The sequence below is a fragment of the Carassius auratus genome, chromosome 25 (genome assembly GCF_003368295.1).
Source record: "Carassius auratus strain Wakin chromosome 25, ASM336829v1, whole genome shotgun sequence".
Lineage (NCBI taxonomy): Eukaryota > Metazoa > Chordata > Actinopteri > Cypriniformes > Cyprinidae > Carassius > Carassius auratus.
In genome coordinates this window covers 1,490,428-1,514,153 of record NC_039267.1, presented here as the reverse complement: position 1 = coordinate 1,514,153, position 23,726 = coordinate 1,490,428, and the positions used below count along the sequence as shown (strand labels likewise).

The 23,726-nt window shown below is 38.4% G+C and overlaps 2 protein-coding genes across 2 annotated transcripts in view; one reads left to right on the top strand and one right to left on the bottom strand.

Annotated features, from left to right (window-relative positions):
- The window catches only part of LOC113042961 (aquaporin-9-like), an 11,572-nt gene extending 4,881 nt beyond the window's left edge, over nucleotides 1-6,691 (top strand). Inside the window, exons 5-6 of the mRNA XM_026202004.1 lie at nucleotides 1-180; nucleotides 6,195-6,691. The exon at nucleotides 1-180 is cut by the window's left edge and continues 38 nt beyond it. Of these exons, the coding sequence (XP_026057789.1) occupies nucleotides 1-180; nucleotides 6,195-6,399 (385 nt within the window). The 3' untranslated portion in view covers nucleotides 6,400-6,691. The remainder of the gene's footprint in view (nucleotides 181-6,194) is intronic.
- Nucleotides 1-23,726, bottom strand: part of LOC113042956 (contactin-1a-like) — a 551,632-nt gene that overhangs the window by 451,169 nt on the left and 76,737 nt on the right.

The window sequence follows — 23,726 nt, the reverse complement described above, 5'->3', positions numbered from 1 at the left end:
GGTTGTGGACGGCAGGAACATCGGTGCTCCTCGAGGCGTGGAGCCACTGGCTGTGGGTCTAATCCTGCTGGGCATCAGTGTTTCTATGGGGCTGAACTGTGGTTACCCTCTGAACCCCGCCAGAGACCTGGGCCCTCGCCTCTTTACTGCTGCTGCCGGATGGGGAATGGAGGTGTTCAGGTATGAGTTACCTGGTGTTCAGGTGCGAGAGTGATTAGGTGTGAGTGTGATCAGGTGTGAGTGTGATTAGGTGTGAGTGTATTCAGGTGCGAGTGTGTTCAGGTGCGAGTGTCATCAGGTATGAGTATGTTCAGGTGCGAGTGTGTTCAGGTGCGAGTGTGATCAGGTGTGAGAGTGATTAGGTGTGAGTATGATCAGGTGCGAATGTGTTCAGGTGCGAGTGTGTTCAGGTATGAGTATGTTCAGGTGCGAGTGTGTTCAGGTGCGAGTGTGATCAGGTGTGAGTGTGATTAGGTGTGAGTATGTTCAGGTGCGAGTGTGTTCAGGTGCGAGTGTGTTCAGGTATGAGTATGTTCAGGTGCGAGTGTGTTCAGGTGTGAGTGTGTTCAGGTGTGAGTGTGATTAGGTGTGAGTGTGTTCAGGTGCGATTGTGTTCAGGTATGAGTATGTTCAGGTGCGAGTGTGTTCAGGTGCGAGTGTGTTCAGGTGCGAGTGTGTTCAGGTGCGAGTGTGTTCAGGTGCGAGTGTGATCAGGTACGAGTGTGTTCAGGTGCGAGTGTGATCAGGTGCGAGTGTGATCAGGTGCGAGTGTGTTCAGGTGCGATTGTGTTCAGGTGCGAGTGTGATCAGGTGCGATTGTGATCAGGTGCGATTGTGATCAGGTGCGAGTGTGATCAGGTGCGAGTGTGATCAGGTGCGAGTGTGTTCAGGTGCGAGTGTGATCAGGTGTGAGAGTGATTAGGTGTGAGTATGATCAGGTGCGAGTGTGTTCAGGTGCGAGTGTGATCAGGTGCGAGTATGATCAGGTGCGAGTGTGTTCAGGTGCGAGTGTGATCAGGTGTGAGAGTGATTAGGTGTGAGTATGATCAGGTGCGAGTGTGTTCAGGTGCGAGTGTGATCAGGTGTGAGAGTGATTAGGTGTGAGTATGATCAGGTGCGAGTGTGTTCAGGTGCGAGTGTGATCAGGTGTGAGTATGATCAGGTGCGATTGTGTTCAGGTGCGAGTGTGATCAGGTGGGAGTGTGATCAGGTATGAGTGATCAGGAGTTCCGGATCGAGTGTGTTCAGGTAATGAATCAGATATATCACGGTAATGAATATGCACAATATTGCTATCGTGGGCACTTCTAAATACTGTGTATAATAATTTATTACAGATTATTCAGAATTTGGAATGTATTTTAAGAATACTATTCCCTTCAACTGGTCAAAAGGCACAACACTTCTGTATGCTGCTTGAAAGACGTGTGTGCCACTCTTATGTAAACAAACAGGCAAAATAAGAAAAGAGGGAACACGTGACAGACACGCTGAATGAAAATACATTCACCCTCTGACAACAGATGGCGCTAAACTTCAGAAAATGCAGCCTTTACTCTGGAAACCCCATAAATAAACCAGCTGTGCTAATTTTTTAAATATAATAATTCATAATAATTAAATAATTTAAAATAGCCATTCAGATTTGTGGATTTGCTATAGTGTTCATTACAGCGACCAAATACATAAATATTTAGACTTAATATGCTATTTATTTTCATTTTTTTTCATGTTAATCTGGACTACAACATGCCCTAGATATTTTCTGAAAGTGTTTTGATTCTTTATTGTTCGTTCACACTTTACATTAGGGCTTCATTAGTTAACATTAGTTAATTCATTACTCATTAAAAAATATTCTGAACATTCATTAATCTTATGTATTCCAATATTTAAACAGAGAGCGTGTGTTTGAACCCCGAACATTATCAGGAAGGCTATTCCAGAGTTTGGGAGCCAAATGTGAGAAAGCTCTACCTCCTTTAGTGGACTTTGCTATCCTAGGAACGACCAAAAGTCCAGCGTTTTGTGACCTTAGGGTGCGTGATGGGTTGTAGCGTGGTAGAAGGCTAGTTAGGTACGCTGGAGCTAAACCATTTAGGGCCTTATAGGGATAGTAATGAAATTTGTAACTGTTACTGGAACCTAATAGGCAGCCAGTGCAGAGACTGTAAAATTGGGGTAATATAAAGTTTTCAGATTTATAAAACCATGTGTACACCAGTATCTGGACAAAAAAACCTTTATAGATCCCAGTAAGGTGAAGATTGTGCATACGTGCTTCTCCACCTCGATTCCTCCCTGAAATCACTATGTATGGAGCTTACAACGCCTTGTTTTACTATGCATAACCTCATCTGCATATAATTTCTATGCATATTCCCATCCACTTGACACCATATTTAACATTGTTTTAAGATACAAGACATTAAGGAAATATGAGATCAGGACTATAAATGCTATTTGTGTCATACATAATTTTCATTGCTAAAAATCTTCCAGTATCCTTGTTATGTTTTAGCATAAATATCTAAAAATCTAAATCCCTAAAAACAAAACTCTTTAAATAGCTCTCAGATAAATATTTTTGAATATAGTTTGTTTTGTTTTGAATATAGTGCTTTCCAGTGGCCAAATAATACATGTAAATAGAATTGTCTGACTCAGCTCGTCACTGACAAAGTAGCCTATTTTAAAAAGAAAACATTCGCACTACAATTTTCTTTGTATCCTTCAAATACAGTAGTATTTTTCATAATGTTCTAGAGATTACTTTTTACGACATCAACACCTCAGTACAGCTTTGATTTAAAGTTTAGTTTAAAGATGAATTATTGTGCATCTATAGCACTCCACACTGTCATTAAAACAGCATGCCACAAAAAATGTGTTCAAGAACATCCGCTAAATATGTCTAAATTCATATAATTTTTGTTTAACTTCTGCCTAATGACTTAATGTATTTTCAGTGCTTATCTCCATGAATGAGGGTGGAATATTTAATATAAATGTGTATATTCAGGGCTTAATTTGTCCCGGAACAAGCCGGATCCGGCACCTCCGAAATCCGATCCGGCACCTCAGTTTGGCGGATCCCCCTCCTCCAGGGGTGGCGTTTTCGTATGGCAGACGGAGAATAGCCAAATATGTGCTGTGAAAAATTATCCAATATCTATTTAAAATCACAGGGTTTTAGAAATATTTAACCAATGATAAGTATTTAAATGAGCTTGTAATACTTCGTAATCCCATTTGATCCTCAAGCTCCCGCGAAACTTCGTCAATTCATGCGCCTTCATTCAGATTGAACATATCTCCATATATCAGCAAAGCAAGGGTAAACAAATAACTGTTTGAATAGTACAGCATTTTCTTTACTCAAACATTGTCTGTTAAGGCTATTGTTTGTGTGTGCTTGAAGACGGGAGAAGTAGGTTTTTGTCACGCTGTCTGGTCTCTGTTTACCTGGGTGTCCACTAGTGGGCTCACTTCCCCTTAGGCACCTCACTGTAGGCACTACAATTCCCACTAGCCTTGTCCCTTCATCACAGTAATGGCACTCCTACTAATTGCACCAGGTGCCTTCACTTATTAGTCATTAGCCTCCCTATATTTACCAGTCTTTTCCTGTTGTCTGCATGGAGTCTTTCCTTCCGTCTCCTGCTGTACCCAGTCTTCTCATCTCCCGAGTCCTCGCATTCTGAGTCCCTGTTACTCTTTCCATTCCTGTTCCCTTCCTGTCCCTTCCTTGTTTGTTCATTTGGATTGTTTCTGGTTTTGACCCTGGCTTGTTTTGATTACGATTTGGATTATCCCTAATAAAGACATACTGCAACTGGATCGCTCTGGATCCTGTGTTTCACTGGATACCCGAACGACAGTTCTGTCAGTGACAGTTCTGTCAGCTGTCCCAAACGAAATGTGAGTCTTGTATTGCAGCGCGCAGCAGGTCGCTTTAGTACAGACAAGATGTGCTGATGAGAAACGCGCTCTGAGAGAGTTCGTGGATTCGAAGACTGATTTAATCCAATAGTTTGTGTTGATTTATTTTATTATTCAAATCTATGTTGAATAAATGCAGGAATTTCCCTCATTATAAACTTGAAAGCTGCGAGAATTATTAAAACCATGCGATATAGCTACACCCAGAAATTTAGGACCTGATTAAATATAACTTTATTACACAGAGATTTGAAAAATAAAATTCCACAACTTTTTCAAATCATTTTTTAGTCCTGGAAATTGTTGTTTTAAAATAGCATGGCATTTCCATGTTATTCACGACCTTACACGACCTTAATCACTTAAACTGATCCAGCTGTTGCGTGGGTGTTCCGTTACCTCTCCCTCCTGTAATCACATGCTGGATCCGTTACCCCGCTTTGTTCCGGGACCTCGCAATTTACAAATTAAGCACTGTGTATATTGAAATGAAAGCAGATTTTAAAATCGTTCCTTACTTCATTACTTTTCTCAAGCCAGGAAAAAGAATGTGCACACGTCCGTAAGATGCGTGAATATTTACCCCAGATATTTTAAAAATCATGATATGTGCGTACAAAATTGCATACACAATTTCAAATGCCTATTTTGTGTGTATGAAAAGTATATAAATGAGAGCCCTGGTAAGGACTCTAGCCGCTGAATTTTTGTCTACTTTTAGCTTGTTTATTAAAGATGTAGGAAAACGACTTAGCAGTGCATTACAAAAGTGAAAAAGTGAAGTGACATTCAGCCAAGTATGGTGACCCATACTCAGAATTCGTGCTCTGCATTTAACCCTTCCGAAATGCACACACACAGAGCAGTGAACACACACACACACACCCGGAGCAGTGGTCATCATTTATGCTGCGGCGCCCGGGGAGCAGTTGGGGGTTCGATGCCTTGCTCAAGGACACCTAAGTCGTGGTATTGAAGGTGGAGAGAGAACTGTACATGCACTCCCCCCCCCACAATTCCGTCCGGCCTGAGACTAGAACCCACAACCCTTCGATTGGGAGGCCAACCCTCTAACCATTAGGCCACGACTTCCCAAATAGTTGAGTCTAGATGTCATGAATGCATGAACTGTAGTCTAATGCAAACTGTAGTCTAAGATATTATGTGTACTGTTTTTTTGGGTCCAATAAGGTATAATATCTTATCCAGATTTATTTTACATAATGTAGTTATTGTAGGTAATTTAGATGTTTCATCTGGTATTTTTTAAATATATATTTAATATATCATCAGCATAACAATGGAAACTAATCCAATCTTTTCTAATATTACCAAGGGGCAGCATGTATATTCAAAATAGCAGAGGGCCTAAGACAGATCTTTGCAGAACTCCATACTTTACTGGTATTAATTGAGGTGATTCTCAGTTTCAATAGACAAAGTCGTAACATTTAGACTCTAACATTTAGATTATAAACCATCTTAAAGCCTATTGTGATGACTCAGCTATATGGTATGATGATTTGGTGATACATTGTGATGATTTGGTGATAGATGATGATTTGCTGATATATTGTGATAATTTGGTGATACATTATGATTCAGTGATATATTATGATTATTCTGATACTACTATGATTCAGTAAAACATTATGCTGTTGATAATTCAGTGGTATGTTATGACAGTTTAGTGACATTTTATGACATTTTGGTGACATTGTGATAATTTGATGATATATTATGATGACTATTTGTATCTTTTTTTCTATTATATTTGTCCTTTGCTTTTTTCTTATTATTGTATTACTGACAGTTTAAATATTTCAAATAATTTTTATGGACTTTAGTCTTTACTAATATGAGTTACCCTAGTATTCTGCTGTGGAATTGAAAATAGTTAAAAAAATTCTGGTTTCTAAATGTAGAAAATATACAGAAAATATATATTTGATATATCTTTAAATAAATTACTTGTATAAAGTTTTGTTTATGTGGCCCACTCATAGTTTTAAATATTCATGATTACAATACTGACCAAAATAATTCTTATAATGATTTCTGCCATAATTGAGCAGCTCTATGTGATATGATGATTTGATGACATATAATGATGTTTCTGTGATTATATTCTGATGATATATTGTAATGATTCAGTGTTAAATTATGATGATTTGGTGATATATTATGATGGTTCAGCGAAATATTGTGTTAATTTGGTGATACATTGGTGTGTGTGTGTGTGTGTTATGCAGCACTGCAGATTACTGGTGGTGGATACCTGTCGCTGGGCCGTTGGTAGGGGGCATCGCTGGTGCTGTGATCTACTTCCTGTTAATCGAGCTTCATCACACCAACCACAATGACAAACCTCACGAAGAACCTGAGGAAGAAGAGGATGAGGAGGAAGACGAGGACAGCAGCCTGAAAGACAAATACGAGATGATCAACATGAGCTAGACACCTGAGATCAGTAGAATTCCTGTCATGAAATAAAGCCAGTAAACTCATTTTCAGATGCTGTTTACATGAGTAAACACATCAGTGACACCAGTAGACCTCCATCCACCTTCACAGCTCAGACAATGTATGGGTTTTCATTAAATTATTCATGTTTTTTAACTAAATACAAGCTTAAAATCTGTAAACCCCTCTTTCCCATAATCCCCCATTGCACATAACATTAGAATGTATTTTGCTGATGGTTAATATTTCCCAAAGCACTCAATTCAATGGCTTTTATAACTTTAAAGTGATGGAAATGCATCCTGTTAGGAACTCTGTTCAGGTTAAGAATCACCAAACAGAAGCGCACTGATAACACTGATCATGAAACGGCCTTGTCTGAGCACGTAATGGTTCATGGCAAAGATTTGCATTTGTCTATGAAAGATTTTCCACTAGATCACCATTGCTGAGTTTTTAAATGTAAGTTTTATTTAACCTTGTTGTCATTTATATATTGTCTGGGATATTTGTGTTCATGTGTTTGTAGATCATGCTTCTTTTATTGACTTGTTTTTGAAAGTCTTTCATAAAAAGTAGATCTTTTGTAATGATGAAATCCTGCGACTTCAACTGTATATTTGTGTTTTTTGCTGAAATAAACTGAACTTTTGCTGAACTTTTTTAGCAGATTTGTTTTGCTTACAAACAGATGTTTGAATGTGTATGTTCTGTTCATGTCTGGACAGATCTGCTGCTGTCTCCTGAGCGTGAACAACAGATGAAGACAATCCTCTCCATAAACACTGAAGAAATTGTCATGTTATGTTATTACAGGTCGATTTGGCTTTTTTAATTCAGTTTGTTTGTCTTTTTAATTATTGTATAGCTTATTGTCAATGATTTTGTTTTAGTTTTCCAGTTAACTTCAGTTTTTATTTTTATTTTAGTCTTTTTATTTCTAGGTCATTTAACACATACACTGACTGCTTGACAGCGGGCTTCTTAAACTAGCTGCTGACTCTGTTGCCCCTGTTCTAACCCACATCATTAACCTCAGTTTTATCTGCTGTACCTGCCCACGTGCTTGGAAGCAGGTTAAAATAGTTCCTCCGCCCAAAGATAAGATATTGCCTTTCTCTGGTCCCAACAGTCGCACGATAAGTATATTACCTGTATTATCTAAAATAATGGAATCTACAGTATATGATCAAATTAACAACTATTTTTATACAAATGATTTATTAACAGATTTTCAGCATGCATACAGAAAAAGTCACTCCACTGCCACTGCTCTGACTCACATGTCTGATGATTGGCTTAGAGAGACTGAAAAGAGAAATATTATTGGTGCTGTATTTTTTGATTTTTCTGCTGCCTTTGACATCATAGATCACAAACTGTTATTAACAAAATTATGTTGTTATGGTTTTGAGCAGTCAGCAATCAAATGGATGTACTGTTATTTGTCAAACAGAACACAGACAGTGTTTTTTAATGGCAGTCTCTCAGGTATCAGAAAAATCACATGTGGCGTACCCCAAGGCAGTTGTCTGGGTCCATTATTATTTAATATTTTTACGAATGATTTACCATACACTTTACATAAGGCTAAAATTGTCATGTACGCTGATGATTCAACTATATATACATCAGCAAGTACACAAATGGAACTAAAAACTGTTTTAAATATAGAATTACAATATGTAGTAGATTGAATCAAATCAGCTGCTCGTGTAGCACTTAGGTGCAGCTATAGGAGAAATATTATATTAATGCACAAAGATCTTAACTGGTTGTTGGTCAAAGATAGACTGTTGTATTCACTGTTAATTTTCATAAGAAACATTTCCATTTCAAAATTGCCTTCTGTTTTGTTTAAGTATCTTTCTTTCAGTGTAGACAATCAACAGTATAGCACCAGACATGCAACTAAAGGCAACTTCACCTGACCCATAGCAAGAACAAATGCCATAAAAAACACTGTTATGTTCAGAGGTATGAAGGAATGGAATAAACTACCAGTGCATATTATACTTACTAACAATGTCAATAAATTTAAATTATATGTAAAACAGGATCTATAAAAATAATACATCTGTTTAGATTTATTTATTTTCGTGTGTGAACATGTGTAGGTATATATATATATATATATAGGCGTATGTGTACGAATGTGTTTTTATATGTGTGTATATTTCATGCCCGTATGAGGGTACATATGTACTTTGATATGTGTATATATATGTATGTGTATATGTGTATGTGTATTTATCTTTTCCATTTATTTGTTGTATTTTTAATGATTTATTTTTCCTTTTGTTTATGTATATATTTTTCAGGACCCCAGGAAGATTTGCTGCAGCATGGCTGTAGCTAATGGGGATCCTTTTAATAAAAACACACACTGTAGACACGACACATGACTAGTCCAGATTACACAGGTCTACATGGTGTACAGCTGTACTGCTAGTTTAGTAAAACCAACCAAGAAGGACAAATGTGTTTGATTTAAAGCGGTGTATGACAGTTATGGTTAGTGTTACTTTTAGTAATCTTTTTGGTAAAATCCTAAAATGCTCTTTTTTTTTTTTTTCGGAGTACAATTTCTTGTTCAGTTTCAGATGACTTTAATAAGTGTGATACATATTAAATGTTGCTTTCACTTTCAGCTTACTGGAAGTCTCTGTTTGGAACAAGTGTTGGCTTGAGCTCAGTTGACAGATATGATCTATTTCCAATAAAACAATGAATCAGACACTCATCCTGAACCTGATCAGAGTGAAAAGAGCTATTGAGACTAACATCTGAGATGTCATTCTTCTGAAGGAGATCTCATACAGGAGAAGTATTTGTCCAACTAATGGAGATCAAGTAAAACTGCAGAATGTTTTTAGTGGTAGTTTTATCATTCCAGTTAAACCACTGTACTTTCCCTCTTCAAACTGTGCTGAAGCCAGCAGCCAATCGGAGCAGAGAGTCTTTCAGGCTCCGCCCCGCTCTCTCTCTCTCTCTCTCTCTTCAGTCAGACTCTCGTCCTCGAGGAGCAGAAGAGCAGATCCACAGCAGAAACTCCTGAACCCTGCAGAAGATCATGAGAGTCCTGAGAGCTTTACTCCTCATGAGTGCTGTCACAGCGTCTGTCAGAGGAGATACTAACTTTACAGGTAAGAGCATGCGTCCTGATCCACCAGCCGGTTAAAGCATGCCATGGAGCTCGTATTTTAGACTGACACAGCAAACTTCACTCTCTAATTGCATGTTCTCAGAGAAGCTCTTTGAACGTTTGCCACAGAAAGTCCTGAAAGCCGCAGGACAGTGTGACGGGATGGGGCTTCGTGCTCTGAAATTACACATCTGGGTTTAATTTTAGCAGAGACTCCTCCAGTAAAGACGGTGCTAAAGTCCAGCTTCCATCTGTATCATGAGGGCAGTGTGTTTGAGGAGACCTGCGCCGTGGTCCCGTTCCGGTCAGAAACTCTCCACAGATGTGCTTACAACCACAGTGACCCACTGGTGCTGATTATACACGGCTGGACGGTGAGAGAAACAACACAGAACATGCTTTATGTGGCTCTTAAGAAGTCTCAATTCACCCCTCCACAAATTAAGATCTCAGTTGAGAGAATAAACTCTTAAATTTATAAAGTTACGTCATTCCATTTTGCATGCACTGCATAGAATGAATATCTTTGTCAGTTTTAGTCTTGTTTTAGAATACAAAATATCTAAGAATCCTAAAACCCAGAAACATTTACAAGAACAAGATTAGCACAAATAACAAGAATAAACCTCAGAAGAGCAATAGGGCCCTTAGGGCTTGGGCCCTAAATATCTGTCAGTAGGGAATGAAGACCTGTTTCTGATTCCTCGGGCAGATATTTGCATATTTGTAATGCAGTGTGATCAGAAGAAACAGTAGAAGATATTCCAGTATTCTAGCATTTGGGAACAGAGAAATTCAAGACTTAAGATGTTTTCATAAAATGCTTTAAATCTAAAGGAAATTAGTTAGAAGTTGAATTCTTATGCTAATACAACTCATTAAGTCGACTCAGATTTATATAGTGTTCCATTTGATTTTCCATCTCTATTGTTTTAGAAAATGTCTTCAATAAACATAAATCTACCTTCATAAAGCCTGCAGAAAATCAGAGCTCAGTGAGACCAGCACGTTTATGAAGGTTCCTACTATAGAAACCAATCTGTTTAATGCTCACAGAGCTGTTTCTCAAGCAAAACGGGATCATATCTGTGTTTACTTCCTGTTAGACAGTGTATATCGCTGCTTTACAACTCAGTTCATGAGTCAATAAACATGTAGAGCAGACAGGAAGTTCCTCCAGACGGAGGAAACGGACAAACACTTAGTGTTGGCTTTGTTTTGCTGCATGATTGAGTGTAAGTGACGTCAGCTTTCCTGCTGCTCTCAGATGAATGGACGCATGGAGCCCTGGATCTTCAATCTGGCTTCTGCACTGAAGCTCCGGCTCGAGCGGGTCAATGTGTTCATCAGTGATTGGAGGAAGCTGGCACTTCAGCCGTATCCAGTCGCAGCCAAGAATAGCAGACAGGTGGGGCGGGACGTGGCCGCGCTGCTCAAATGGCTGGAGGTAATGAGGGACTTCAGCAGAAACATTTGTTAAACCAAATCCAGAACAAACCTTATTTCTGGGGTTCTCTGAAGGGGAAGTCATCATAGTTGGGTAAACCTGGGGCAAGGTCAAGCTCCAATATATATTATTCTATTCTAATTTATATATTCTGCTATTGCATTATGGAAAAAGCTAAAAAGCTAAAAAAAAGACAAATAATGTTCATTATTATGAAAATAATATTACATGTAGCTACTAATTTAATATTACAGTAACATGTATGGAAATCAAAGGCATATATCTAAACAAGTTGTGTTCAAAATTTGAGGTTGACATCTCAAAAAATTAGTTTTTCAGATTCAAAGTTTTCACTAAATTTAGCTCCCATTTTTGACTGCAAACAATTCAGTGTGACAAATTAGTTTCAGGACCATCCAAAGTTTTTGAATCATGTCAATGTGTTTTTTATACATTGGGAATGCCAAAACCTTTTTACCAGGTTTCGGACCATTCTGATGAGGTAAAAAAAAAAAAAAAAAAATTAATATATATATATATATAAGGCTAAATAAAAATGTTTAGAATGTCAAGCGAACATTCCATTGTATCATTTTGAGAACATTGGAAAGTTACTTTAGAAATGTTTTCTCAACATTATGAAACAAGAAGCTATATTTAAGAAACTTTAGGTGAACATACAACTAAAACGTTTCAGAATACAAATTCTCTGTGAACAATGTATAAATAACAATGTAAAACACCATGTCCTAACAATACGCGATATCGAGATCTTTTCCATGTTAATCTTTTTGTCCTAACCAGTCGCCGGAACAACAGCAAACAGTCTGTGGAAATGATAATCTCAGGTACTGATTATCTGCCATGTCTTATTCAAAGTTAAAAGTGTCAAATGTGAGTTTGAATATCAAATTGTGTGACTTTTATATCCATACTGAAAACAGCAGTAGGTTTAGATTTATTGAAAATAAATTAAAGCAAAAAATGTGCGTTTAAATGGCAAACCAGCAAGTGTATTCCAGTCAGTGTGTACTTTTAATAATGTTAAAAACGAGTACATTATAAATGAGTGCAGTGCGACTCTGAAAGGCTGTGATATTTTTACCTAAGATTGAACCTGATGATACTTCCTCCCTCGACAGGAAGTGGCCGAGCTCTCCATGAATGACGTCCATCTGATCGGCTACAGTCTGGGAGCGCATGTGGCCGGATTCGCTGGAAGTCATTTCAGAGGGCTGAGGAAAGTGGGCCGTATTACCGGTAAGATGAAGCCATGCACGTGATCAGACAGGATTGAACAGATCTGGATATTTATCTCAGCGACTGTTACTCTGTCTCAGACGAACATGAACCATAAACATCAAAGCCACAAGCACACCCATGCTAGAAAAGCATTACCTTCAGAATTCATCACAATACACAGCTGAATGTTTGAAGTCCAATTATATGACCTCAGCTGATGGGAATTAGATTTGTTAAATCACACTATAATTCAGATTTACACAAATCATTCTAAATCAGAGCATTTTGTCATATTTATGTCTCTATAAACCCATTCAAAATTCCATAATTTAAAATATTTTTTGGAATAAAAACCAATTTATGTAAAAATACATTATTAATACAATTACAGAACATTATGACCCTAAAGAGTGCTTCAAATAAAACATAGTGTGTCACATAACAGATGAACAAACTCAATTACAGTGTGCCAAACAGAAGCATCATTATGTATTATTGTATCATTATATCTGTTAAGCCTGAATCATTGTGGATGTGTTGAATCTGTTGCTGTGCGTGCGACCAATCACAACAGAAGTTACTACATGAAGTGTAAGTGGCTAAGTCAATGTGGCAAAAACCATCCCATTATTTGTTCTGGTATTAAAAAACTCATAAACAACAGGAGACATGGAGGAAAGCTGGGAGGTTTTAATTATACAAATGAAGAGGAATTGAAATGACTCAGATAGGTAGAGAGATGCCTGCATTCTTCCAGAGACCAGATCATTGGGTTTGGACGAAGCACATGAAGTGTTTGTGTGTTTGCTGAAGGTCTGGATCCGGCCGGGCCACACTTCGAGGGTCTGCCGGCGTTTGACAGACTGTCTCCGGATGACGCTCAGTTCGTGGACGCTGTCCACACCTTCACCGGCTCCAGCATCATGCCAGGAGTGGGAATAAAGCAGAGCGTCGCTCACGTGGACTTCTACCCCAACGGAGGCTCCTTTCAGCCCGGCTGCAAGATGCTGGACATTTACAGCAACGTCTTCCAGTACGGCCTGCAAGGTACAGCTGGACAAAACATGCACACATTTCATTTGCATTTATTTATATAAGAGGCCAAATAAACTGGATGTGTTCTTGAGTTTTGGATTAATTGCACAAAACGCAGACATATTTTTTAGTTTTTGAAAGAGGATTCAGAAGCAGCTGAATGAGGAATATGTCTTTGCGACTGAAGAATCCAATGCACAGCAGACTAACTATATCATATATGAACCAAATATAAACTGAATATGAACCACTGTTATATATTAACTAAAACTAAAAACAATTATTTTTTTTACTTAAAATATAACATTTAAATTTGTAAAATAATTTTAAGCTAGTTTCATCTAGTTTAACTTGATGACTAAAATAAATAAAAGTAAAATTAATACAAAACTGTATAATAACTATATAGACATGCTTGCATTGAAAACAACAAAAAGTAATAATAATGACAACAAATATCAACAGAATTACTAAACTGTAACTGAAGTTAACATGAAAATATCATATATAAAAAAAATTATTATGGTTATCTTCCCCATTTTCTAGTGCAAATATTTAAAGTATCTTGAATCATGATTAGCAAAATTACTTATGATATTAAGCAATGTATAAAAAAATATTGAAATGTTGTTCATTTTTTCTTATGAAAAATCTGCCAGTGGGATAAGAACAATAATTGGAATTCAAAGGGAAACAATATTATTTTTCTTGCCCTGCTAACAATTATTATTACTTTTTTAAGCAAAAACATACATAAGGTTGATACATTTTGCAAAAAACAAAACTTAATATGTTAAGTCATTTTGGTAATCGAGTGAATATATCTTGAATACAAATAATATTTAGATATTTGTACTGGAAACCAAGTTTCTAATATCTTAGATTCTATCACTCATTTTCAAATGAAACTTGTAAGTAAAGATAAAATCGTAGTACTGGTTGGATGAAAACGCTCACTCTGTAAAGCAGAGAGGAGATGGAAGCATGATCGTCTTACTGTGTCTTGTGTCTGTTTAAGTTTCAGAGTGCTGTTAAATTAGCTAGATCAAAATATTTTTCAGAACTGATTACCACACCATTCGTTTTCGCTAATCGTGGATTCTGAATGCATTGCCACAGATTTCTCTTACGGTTGCCAGTTTTTCATTTGGTGTTTTGACACAAACCTCTCGTGGGGGCGGGGTTAACAGTGATCTACTCTGATTGGATAATGAGCTTTTGATTGACAGGTGCTCTCTGACCGAGAAGTACAGATGCAACTCAGTGGCGTGCATATTGGAAAGCTCTCGCTGTGATTTTTATTACTAAATATGTAAATAATATTTGACCTTTGATCGTCTCAGTCTGTAAAGATGAGCTCTTGTCCTTCAAGGCAGCCTGAAGTAAGCTTGTGTTACTGAATGACAATAATAACCTGCAACAAACTGTAGCACACTGTAACGAAAAACTTGTATTGATGTTACTTCAGTAACACAAGCTTACTTCAAGCCGGAGGAGGAAAACGATGTCACTCCGTGTCTCCTGAGAGCTCATCTTTACTGAGACGATCGAAGGTCAAATATTATTTACATATTTAGTAATACAAGGCACAACATATTGCATACAAATCACCCCGAGAGCTTTTTTTATTTCTTTTTCTGTTTTTATTAACGCAGAGAACAAAAACATACAAATGTATAAACATGCATCACATAATATCCACCACGAAAAAGGGAATAAAATAGAACTAATGAGGGCCAAAATCTAAACAAAATTACACAAGGAGATCAAAGGCAGAGCAAATCTAACAGTCCTTATAGCTTTCTTATTAGTAGATACTGAGATTACATTCAAATAGTTTTCCATTTCTTTTAGAGAAATAGAGAAGACAGGTTTGCAGTTGGAGAATTTGCATTTGTGAATGTGAAATTTGTTTAGGAAAAAATGTTAAATTAATAACAATTAATTATTTTCGTTTGTGGGGTCAGAGTCATAATACCCAAATATGTTTTTCATATGTACTGAGAAGCCTGGCAAAATCTTAACTTGACAAACACACCAATATCATCCCAAAGTTTCTGAGTGTCGTGACATGACCAAAATAAGTGTACAGTTTCTTCAGAACTCAAACAAAAAGAGCATGTGAGATCAATGTCAGATTTAAATCTTTGTAAAAACTTCTTTACAGGGTAGAACCTGTGTATGAGCTTAAAATAATTTTTTTACTTTGTCTGTGAAAACAAACTTTTGCGGTAGAGACCAGATTTAATCATCGCGAGATCTTTCCAATATTTCCAATAGTCTGTACTTCCCGGTCAGAGAGCACCTGTCCATCAAAAGCTCACTATCCAATCAGAGTAGATCACTGTTAAGTCCGCCCCCATGAGAGGTCTGTATCAAACACCAAACGAAAAACTGCAAAGCATAAGCAAAATCTGTGGCAATGCATTAAGAATCCATGATTAGCAAAAACGAATCTTTGAAAAACATTAACAAAGAATGAATCATATTTGAAGAGCCTGTTAAATTTGTGTGACTGATTTAATTTTTTTTCCTTTTAATTGTTATCCTTCTTTTGTAATGGCATATTTTTGATAGTTTCTGAAAAAGTTAAATTCAGTTTTATAAAGTTATGTTCATTTTTATTGAAACAAATGTAATTCCATATGAACTCGCCTGCTAGTCCATTTTTATTTTGCCATTTTCAACATCTCGTTAACAAAATGAAAAAAGTCTACTAACTCCTCACTGGATGTTGTTCCTTCCGTGATCATAAAAGCAGCTTTTCCAGTAATTGTCCCCAGTGTTCAAGTGTTGATTAACTCATCTTTGGACACTGGTGTGGTTCTGAACTGCTTTAAGCAAGCGGTTGTTCAGCCTTTGCTCAAGAAACAAGGTTTGGATGAAAGTTGCTTTAACAATCTTTGGCCTGTCTCAAAGTTATCATTTTTGTCAAAGCTTTTGGATAAAGTTGAAGAGTTACAGCTGATCACATTCTTAAATACAGCTAATTTATTAGAACCTTTCCAATCAATTCACTACTTATCAGAGTACAGAGTCTGCTTTGCTTAAAGCATTAAATTATGTTTTGGTTGCAGTTGATGCCGGTAAAAATGCAGTATTGATTCTACTGGATCTTACAGCTGCCTTTGATACCATGGATCATAATGTTCTTATTTGCCGTTTAGAACATCTGTTCAGTATCAGGGGCACAGCCTTACGATGGTTCAGCTCATATCTCACAGATAGGTATTTTTGTAAGTTTTCCTCATTATCTGCCCCAATAATTAGTGGAGTACCTCAGGGCTCTATTCTGGGACCGCTTCTTTTTAACTTATATATGGACCCTCTGGGGGATATTATCAGGAAGCACAATGGTTCTTTTAATTTCTTTTCATCTATTCAGTGCCTTGCTCAAGGGCACTTCAGTCATGAGTATTGAGGGAGGAAGAGAGCACTGTTCATTCACTCCCTCACACCTACAACTTCTGCTGGCACCGAGACTCAAACCTGTGACCTTTGGGTAACTAGTCCAAGTTTCTAACCATTAGGCCACAGTTGCCCCAAAAGCTGGAATTCATTGCTGGAATGTATTTCAGAAATAAAAATATGGTTATCAAATAACTTTGTCCAACTCAATGAGAACAAAACAAAAATTATTGCTTTTGGTCCCCCCAAAATAAGAAAGCATATTATTAAGGAGCTGGGCAAATTATTTTCCTGCCATTTCTTCACAGGTTAGAAACCTGGGCGTTATCATAGACTCAGAATTATGTTTGTCCAGACAAATTAATTCTGTTAGGGTTAGGGGATAATTTTTATCAATTATGGGTTAGGAATAGTTTTTATCAACTATGGGTCATCTCCAAATTTAAATAGTTTTTGTCTTTTCATCATTTGGAGAATATTATTCATGCTTTTATCACTTCTCGTTTAGATTACTGTAATTCACTGTACTCAGGTCTTCCTCAGTCATTGCTTTCAAGCCTCCAGTTTTTACACCTCTTTTATATGTCCCTCGTTCCTTTTCTTTGTTTCCTTTTCTCTTTTAATTTTATTTGACATTGTTCAGGACTTTCAATAGCTTTGTTATGTTTAATGTGCTATATAAATAAAATGTACTTACTGTCTGTGCTTTAACATTTTTAATGGCACACACTCTTAATTATACATTGCACTTATGTGAAACAGCAAACTCAACTGAAATATGTCTGCCAAGTGCATATTTACACACACCCAATGATTAAAAATAGAGCGAAGCAGCGCCTCACCTGCTGTTTCACAACACAGTGAACACAGTCATTTCCACACAGACGCTCTGTCTTACAGGAGTTCCCAAGACCATTAAATGTGCCCATGAGCGTGCCGTAAAACTCTTCACCGACTCCCTCATCAACGCCAGCCAGCCCTTAATAGGCTACCGTTGCCGTGACGACAGCGCCTTCAGCAGAGGCCTGTGTCTGGACTGCAAGAAGCTGCGCTGTAACACACTGGGCCTAGATGTGCGGCACGATCGACCAGGGAGGAGCGCTACAGGCCTGTACCTCAGAACCACACCCCAGCCGCCCTACAGAGGTGTGTGTGTGTGTGTGTGTGAGAGAGAGAGGACAGAGGTGTGTGTGTGTGTGTGTGTGTCTGAGAGAGAACAGAGGTGTGTGTGTGTGTGTGTGTGTGAACATGTGTGTGTGTGTGTGTGTGTGTGTGAGAGAGAGAGAGAGCAGAGGTCAGTGTGTGTGTGTGAACATGTGTGTGTTTGTGTGTGTGTGAGAGAGAGAGCAGAGGTCAGTGTGTGTGTGTGAACATGTGTGTGTTTGTGTGTGTGTGAGAGAGAGGACAGAGGTGTGTGTGTGTGTGTGTGAGAGAGAGCAGAGGTCAGTGTGTGTGTGTGAACATGTGTGTGTTTGTGTGTGTGTGAGAGAGAGGACAGAGGTGTGTGTGTGTGTGTGTGAGAGAGAGCAGAGGTCAGTGTGTGTGTGTGAACATGTGTGTGTTTGTGTGTGTGTGAGAGAGAGCAGAGGTCAGTGTGTGTGTGTGTGAACATGTGTGTGTTTGTGTGTGTGTGAGAGAGAGAGCAGAGGTCAGTGTGTGTGTGTGAGAGAGAGCAGAGGTCAGTGTGTGTGTGTGTGAACATGTGTGTGTTTGTGTGTGTGTGAGAGAGAGAACAGAGGTGTGTGTGTGTGTGTGTGTGTGTGTGTGAGAGCAGAGGTCAGTGTGTGTGTGTGAACGTGTGTGTGTTTGTGTGTGTGTGTGTGAGAGAGAGCAGAGGTCAGTGTGTGTGTGTGTGAACATGTGTGTGTTTGTGTGTGTGTGAGAGAGAGAACAGAGGTGTGTGTGTGTGTGTGTGTGTGTGTGTGTGAGAGCAGAGGTCAGTGTGTGTGTGTGAACATGTGTGTGTTTGTGTGTGTGTGAGAGAGAGAACAGAGGTGTGTGTGTGTGTGTATGTGAGAGCAGAGGTCAGTGTGTCGGTGAATGTGTTCACACAGCAGAAAGAAGCTGATTCTCTCTCTCTCAGTGTTTCACTATCAGATCAGAGTCCTGCTGAAGAACCTGATCGAGCCGCTCGAGTCCTCGCTGTCCGTCACACTCCACGGCATCGGAGGAGAGAGCCCAGAGCTACCCATAAACCTGTGAGTCACAGAGATAACTACACACAAGACACAAGAGCTAATGGACAGATTTAAATTACATATATATAGGACCTATATATCTATCTATATATACACATACACACAAAAAACATCATTTAAAAGTCTGAAACACACTTCTCCCTCCTCACTCCTCATGTTTGCGGCTGAATGCAAATGATCATTATTCATGGACAAATATACCCCTAAAAGACATCAGCCGTCCGGTAAAGAGAATAGAAAAAGAGGAAGCCTGTGCATCACTTTTAGGTACATTCATAATCCTGTGAAACGTTTTTGTCTGTTGAAATTAATAATGTGTTTTGATGTTGGTAGTAATTTAACTAATAACAAAGCATCTAATATTCTCTCTGAGTTTCCATGTTACCCTCCTAAAATTAGCCATTGTTTTATTATTAATAAAAATAGGGTGACCAAACGAATTGTGGTGTGTAAGGAGGTGGGATCAACAGAGGACGGTCAAAGCGATGCAAATACGTGAACATATTAGTGTTGACTTGAAGCAGCACTGAACACATCGATCTGTGTCTGACATCAAAGTACCGTGAGAGCGATTCACAAACACAAGAAGCCGTCTGCTCTCTAGAGCTCTCACTGTACTTAGTCATACATACAGGGCAAACAAAACCAAAAAGTGGATATTTTAGGCAATTTTAGCCAGGACATGTCTTCTGAAAATGGCACATTTGGTCAGCCTAATAAAACCAAAATCATTCTTGTAGCTATGATACCCACAATTTATTGGGTGTTTTCTCATGAAATTCTAATTCAATCTAAATGTATTTATAAAGCACAATAAAATAACAGTAGTTGAGCACTGTGCTGTACACACCTTGCTAAAAAGTCATAAAATAAACAGTTTATAAGGAAAATTATATGACCTTAAAAAAGGTAAGTTTTAACATGTGGATTCTTGAAGGAACTAATCAGTGGGAAACTTGGAGAATATTCCACAGTTTTGGCCCAACAACTGAAAAGGCCCTTCAACACCATCAACACTCTTTTCTCAGAAGATCTTAACGGTCTAGCAGATATATTTGGGCTTAAAAGATCACTCAGGAATTCAGGAGCCGTTCCACTTAGAGCTTTAAAAGCATAATACAGGAGAGATATGATCAAATCTGCGGAATAATCCCATATAAACAGAATGACAATAATCGAGTCGTGAGGACACAAAAGCATGAATCACTCTCTCTTACTCTTGAAATGACAAAAAATCTTGGCTTTTGATAGCAATCTTAATTGGAAGAAACTGGATTTGACTACTGAATCTGTTTATCGAACTTGAGTGAAAGGTAACACCCAGATTTCTCTCAAACAGTTTTCTGCAGGAGTCCAGATCTTGGGGGCTCTCGAAGACCCAAACACAATGGTTTCTGTTTTGCTCTCATTTGGATGTAAAACACTTGAGGAGAACCATGACTTAAAGGGATAGTTCACCCAATAATCATAATTATGTCATTAATAACTCACCCTCATGTCGTTCCAAACCCGTGAGACCTCCGTTTATCTTCTGAACACAGTTTAAGATATTTTAGGTTTAGTCCGAGAGCTCTCAGTCCCTCCATTGAAGCTGTGTGTACGGTCTACTGTCCATGTCCAGAAAGGGAAGAAAAACATCATCAGAGTAGTCCATGTGACATCAGAGGGTCCGTTAGAATATTCTGAAGCATCGAAAATACATTTTGGTCCAAAAATATCAAAAACGACAACTTTATTCAGCATCGTCTTCTCTTCCGTGTCTGTGAGAGAGAGTTCAAAACAAAGCAGTTTGTGATATCCGGTTCGCGAACGAATCATTCAGTTCACCAAATCGAACTGAATCGTTTTAAACGGTTCGCATCTCCAATACGCATTAATCCACAAATGACTTAAACTGTTAACTTGTTCAATGTGGCTGACACTCCCTCTGAGTTCAAACAAACCAATATCCCGGAGTAATTCATTTACTCAAACAGTGACTGACTGAACTGCTGTGAAGAGAGAACTGAAGATGAACACCGAGCCGAGACAGATAACGAACAATAGACTGACTCGTTCACGAGTGAAGAACCGTTTCTGTCAGACGCGTCCGATTCGTGAACCGAGGAGCTGATGATACTGCGCATGTGTGATTCAGCGTGAAGCAGACCGACACACAGAGCGTCTGAACTGAACAGATTCTTTTGGTGATTGATTCTGAACTGATTCTGTGCTGGTGTTATGAGCGCGGGTAAACCGAAGGCTTTCAATCATCGCCAATGACACCATTACGTCGAGCGCAAAAGAACCGGTGAACCGTTTTCTTCAACCAGTTTATTGAATCGAACTTACCAAAAGAACTACTGGTGATCCGAACACCGATGCAACCGGTTCTTCACTCGTGCACGAGTTGTTCATCTTCAGTAGAGCAGATACTGATATAAACTGATGTAAACATGAGTCTGTGGTCTATATCTCCAGTAATGAGATGTAAATGATCCGCACATATAACACAGTGATGGAGAGCTGAAGAAATCAAGGCTCCTCAGAAGATGTGAGATGTTCTGGAGGCTTGTGAAGATCATTCCTCCGCTGAGGAACAGTGAAAGTAAAGCTTCTGGAAACAAACGCTCCTCAAAAGATCCTGAGGATCAGATTTGAGACTCTAAAACATGATTGATGGAGAATCGAGTGCAGTGCGTGGAGATATGACTGAGTTGTTGTGGCGTCTGCAGGCATCAGGAGAGCGGCGCTCTGAAGTCCTTCTCGTCTCTGCTGGCCGTGGCCTCGGATCTGGGCCGGCTCCGCTCCGTGAGACTGGTCTGGAAGGGAGATCTGGTCTGGTCCAGCTGGATGAGTCGTGTCAGGAACATCTTGAGCTGGAACAGCTCCGATCGAGACCCTGAGCTCAGCGTCTGGAGGATCTGCATCAAATCAGGAGAGAGTCAAGAGAAGTGAGTTTCTGTTTCTCCTGAAAACTGTCAGTCCTTTTGGACACTTCTCAAATCATCTTTAACAATTGCATATATTTGAAATATTCTATATAATTTAAAAGCATTTCAAATATATTTGTCCTCCATATATTTGACTTAAAGATAAATATTCACGTCATACAGTGCTGTCCTAAATGATGAGAACACTAGTATTTCCAGCAGCTGAAAATGGTTTGAAGTCAGTTATTTCTATATTTTCCTCTAATGTTTCAGAAGGAAATATTAGTTTACATTTCCTAACAATCATTTGGCCATTAATTGTAATAATAAGTGAGATGTTTGTTTGACAGCAGCCAGAGATCTGAGCCTAACTCTTCTAACAGTACTGGAGCTGCGCAGGAAGGTTTCTAGAAGCGTCTTGTCCTCCTAACAAACCATAGATCAACGGAAAGCTTATTTCTTCATCTTTCAGACGATGTATGAATCTCAGTTCTGGTTTGTAAGGGTATGTGTGGTCATGTCTCTGTGTAGGACGTGGTTCTGTGGTTCTGCTGGAGGTTCTCGTCTCAGGATCTCGGAGGAGCAGGAGTTCACACGCTGTCCGATCAAACATCAGAACACACACCGCAGCGCTTCAACCCAGTCTGTTTATTAATGCAGCTCAAGAACTCCAAAAAAATTACATCTCTTTAGACAATACGTTCTGAAATGTTACGTAAAAATGTTCAAAGTGAACAAAAATTTAGGTACTGTATAAAACACAGTGAACATTAACCAACAGCAGTTTTCTTTTTTTGTTCTGGTTTTTCATTCATTTCTCAATTTTAATGTTCGGCCTATTTTCACCTACAACATTTTTTCAGTGCACTTTTCTTCTATGAAATTTCACCAAGACTACGTAAAAATAAAAAAAAAGTAATATACAGGCAAATCTTCTTTAATCCAGAGCGCCGAGCCGGTTTGTTCCTCTCGGTCGGCCTGGACTCACAAACGCTGAAACAAAAGAACAGTATCAAAACCAACAGAAATCCTCCAGTTACTGTACAGAGTTCACGAGAGACCAGTCCGTCTCCACGATGATGAAGATGATGATGAAGGTGCGTTTCTGTCAGAGTCTGTAAACTAAACGTGTTAATGTGACCGTGAGAATCCTCCTCTTTCCCAGGATGCTCAGTGAGTGCAGGTTTCTTCATGATCGTACGGTTAAACACATTAAACTCAGGTCTGGGCTGCTCTTCATGCACACGTTCCTCAGTGTTGGTGAATGTGAGTGTATGGCAAGCCTCTTCAACATTGAATCCCTACAACATGCTAGTATCTACACACACACTGCTAGCACTCTTTCATTAGCTACTAGTGCACATCTTTACCTCTTTAATAGATAGTAGTACCTAGTTACTAATACATATTTCAAATGCCACTGGCAAGATTTTTTATTGTACTAGTAAGATATTTAATCATGCTCTACAGTGAGCATTCGGACTAAAGGTACCTTGTTCATTTTACTGGTCTTCTATTAAGGAAAGAACAGTAACTAGTAACAATTACAGACCTGGGGGGGGGGGGGCTGTTTTAGGGTTTATTTATTTTTCTGCTTACCATAATTGTTTAGTTATTCTTTGCTATTTATTTATTTTATTTTTTTATGCTATTTAAGAAAAAAACCCTCTGGTACACTTTAATTAAAACTCCAGGACACTTCTGCATAGGGCTGGATGATACGAGCAAAAATCAATATCTCTGTTTTGTTTTTGGCTGATTTGCGCTATATGGCAGCCTATATCTCTGTGTGTTGTATTTGGATTAAACAAAGTGAATGTAATGTAGGCAAATATGTTAAAATCACATTACAGTGCAACAATGCAATCTAAAAACAAAACAGACATATTTTTAAAGCAGAAGTTAAAGTTACTAAACTAAAAATGAAAATAATA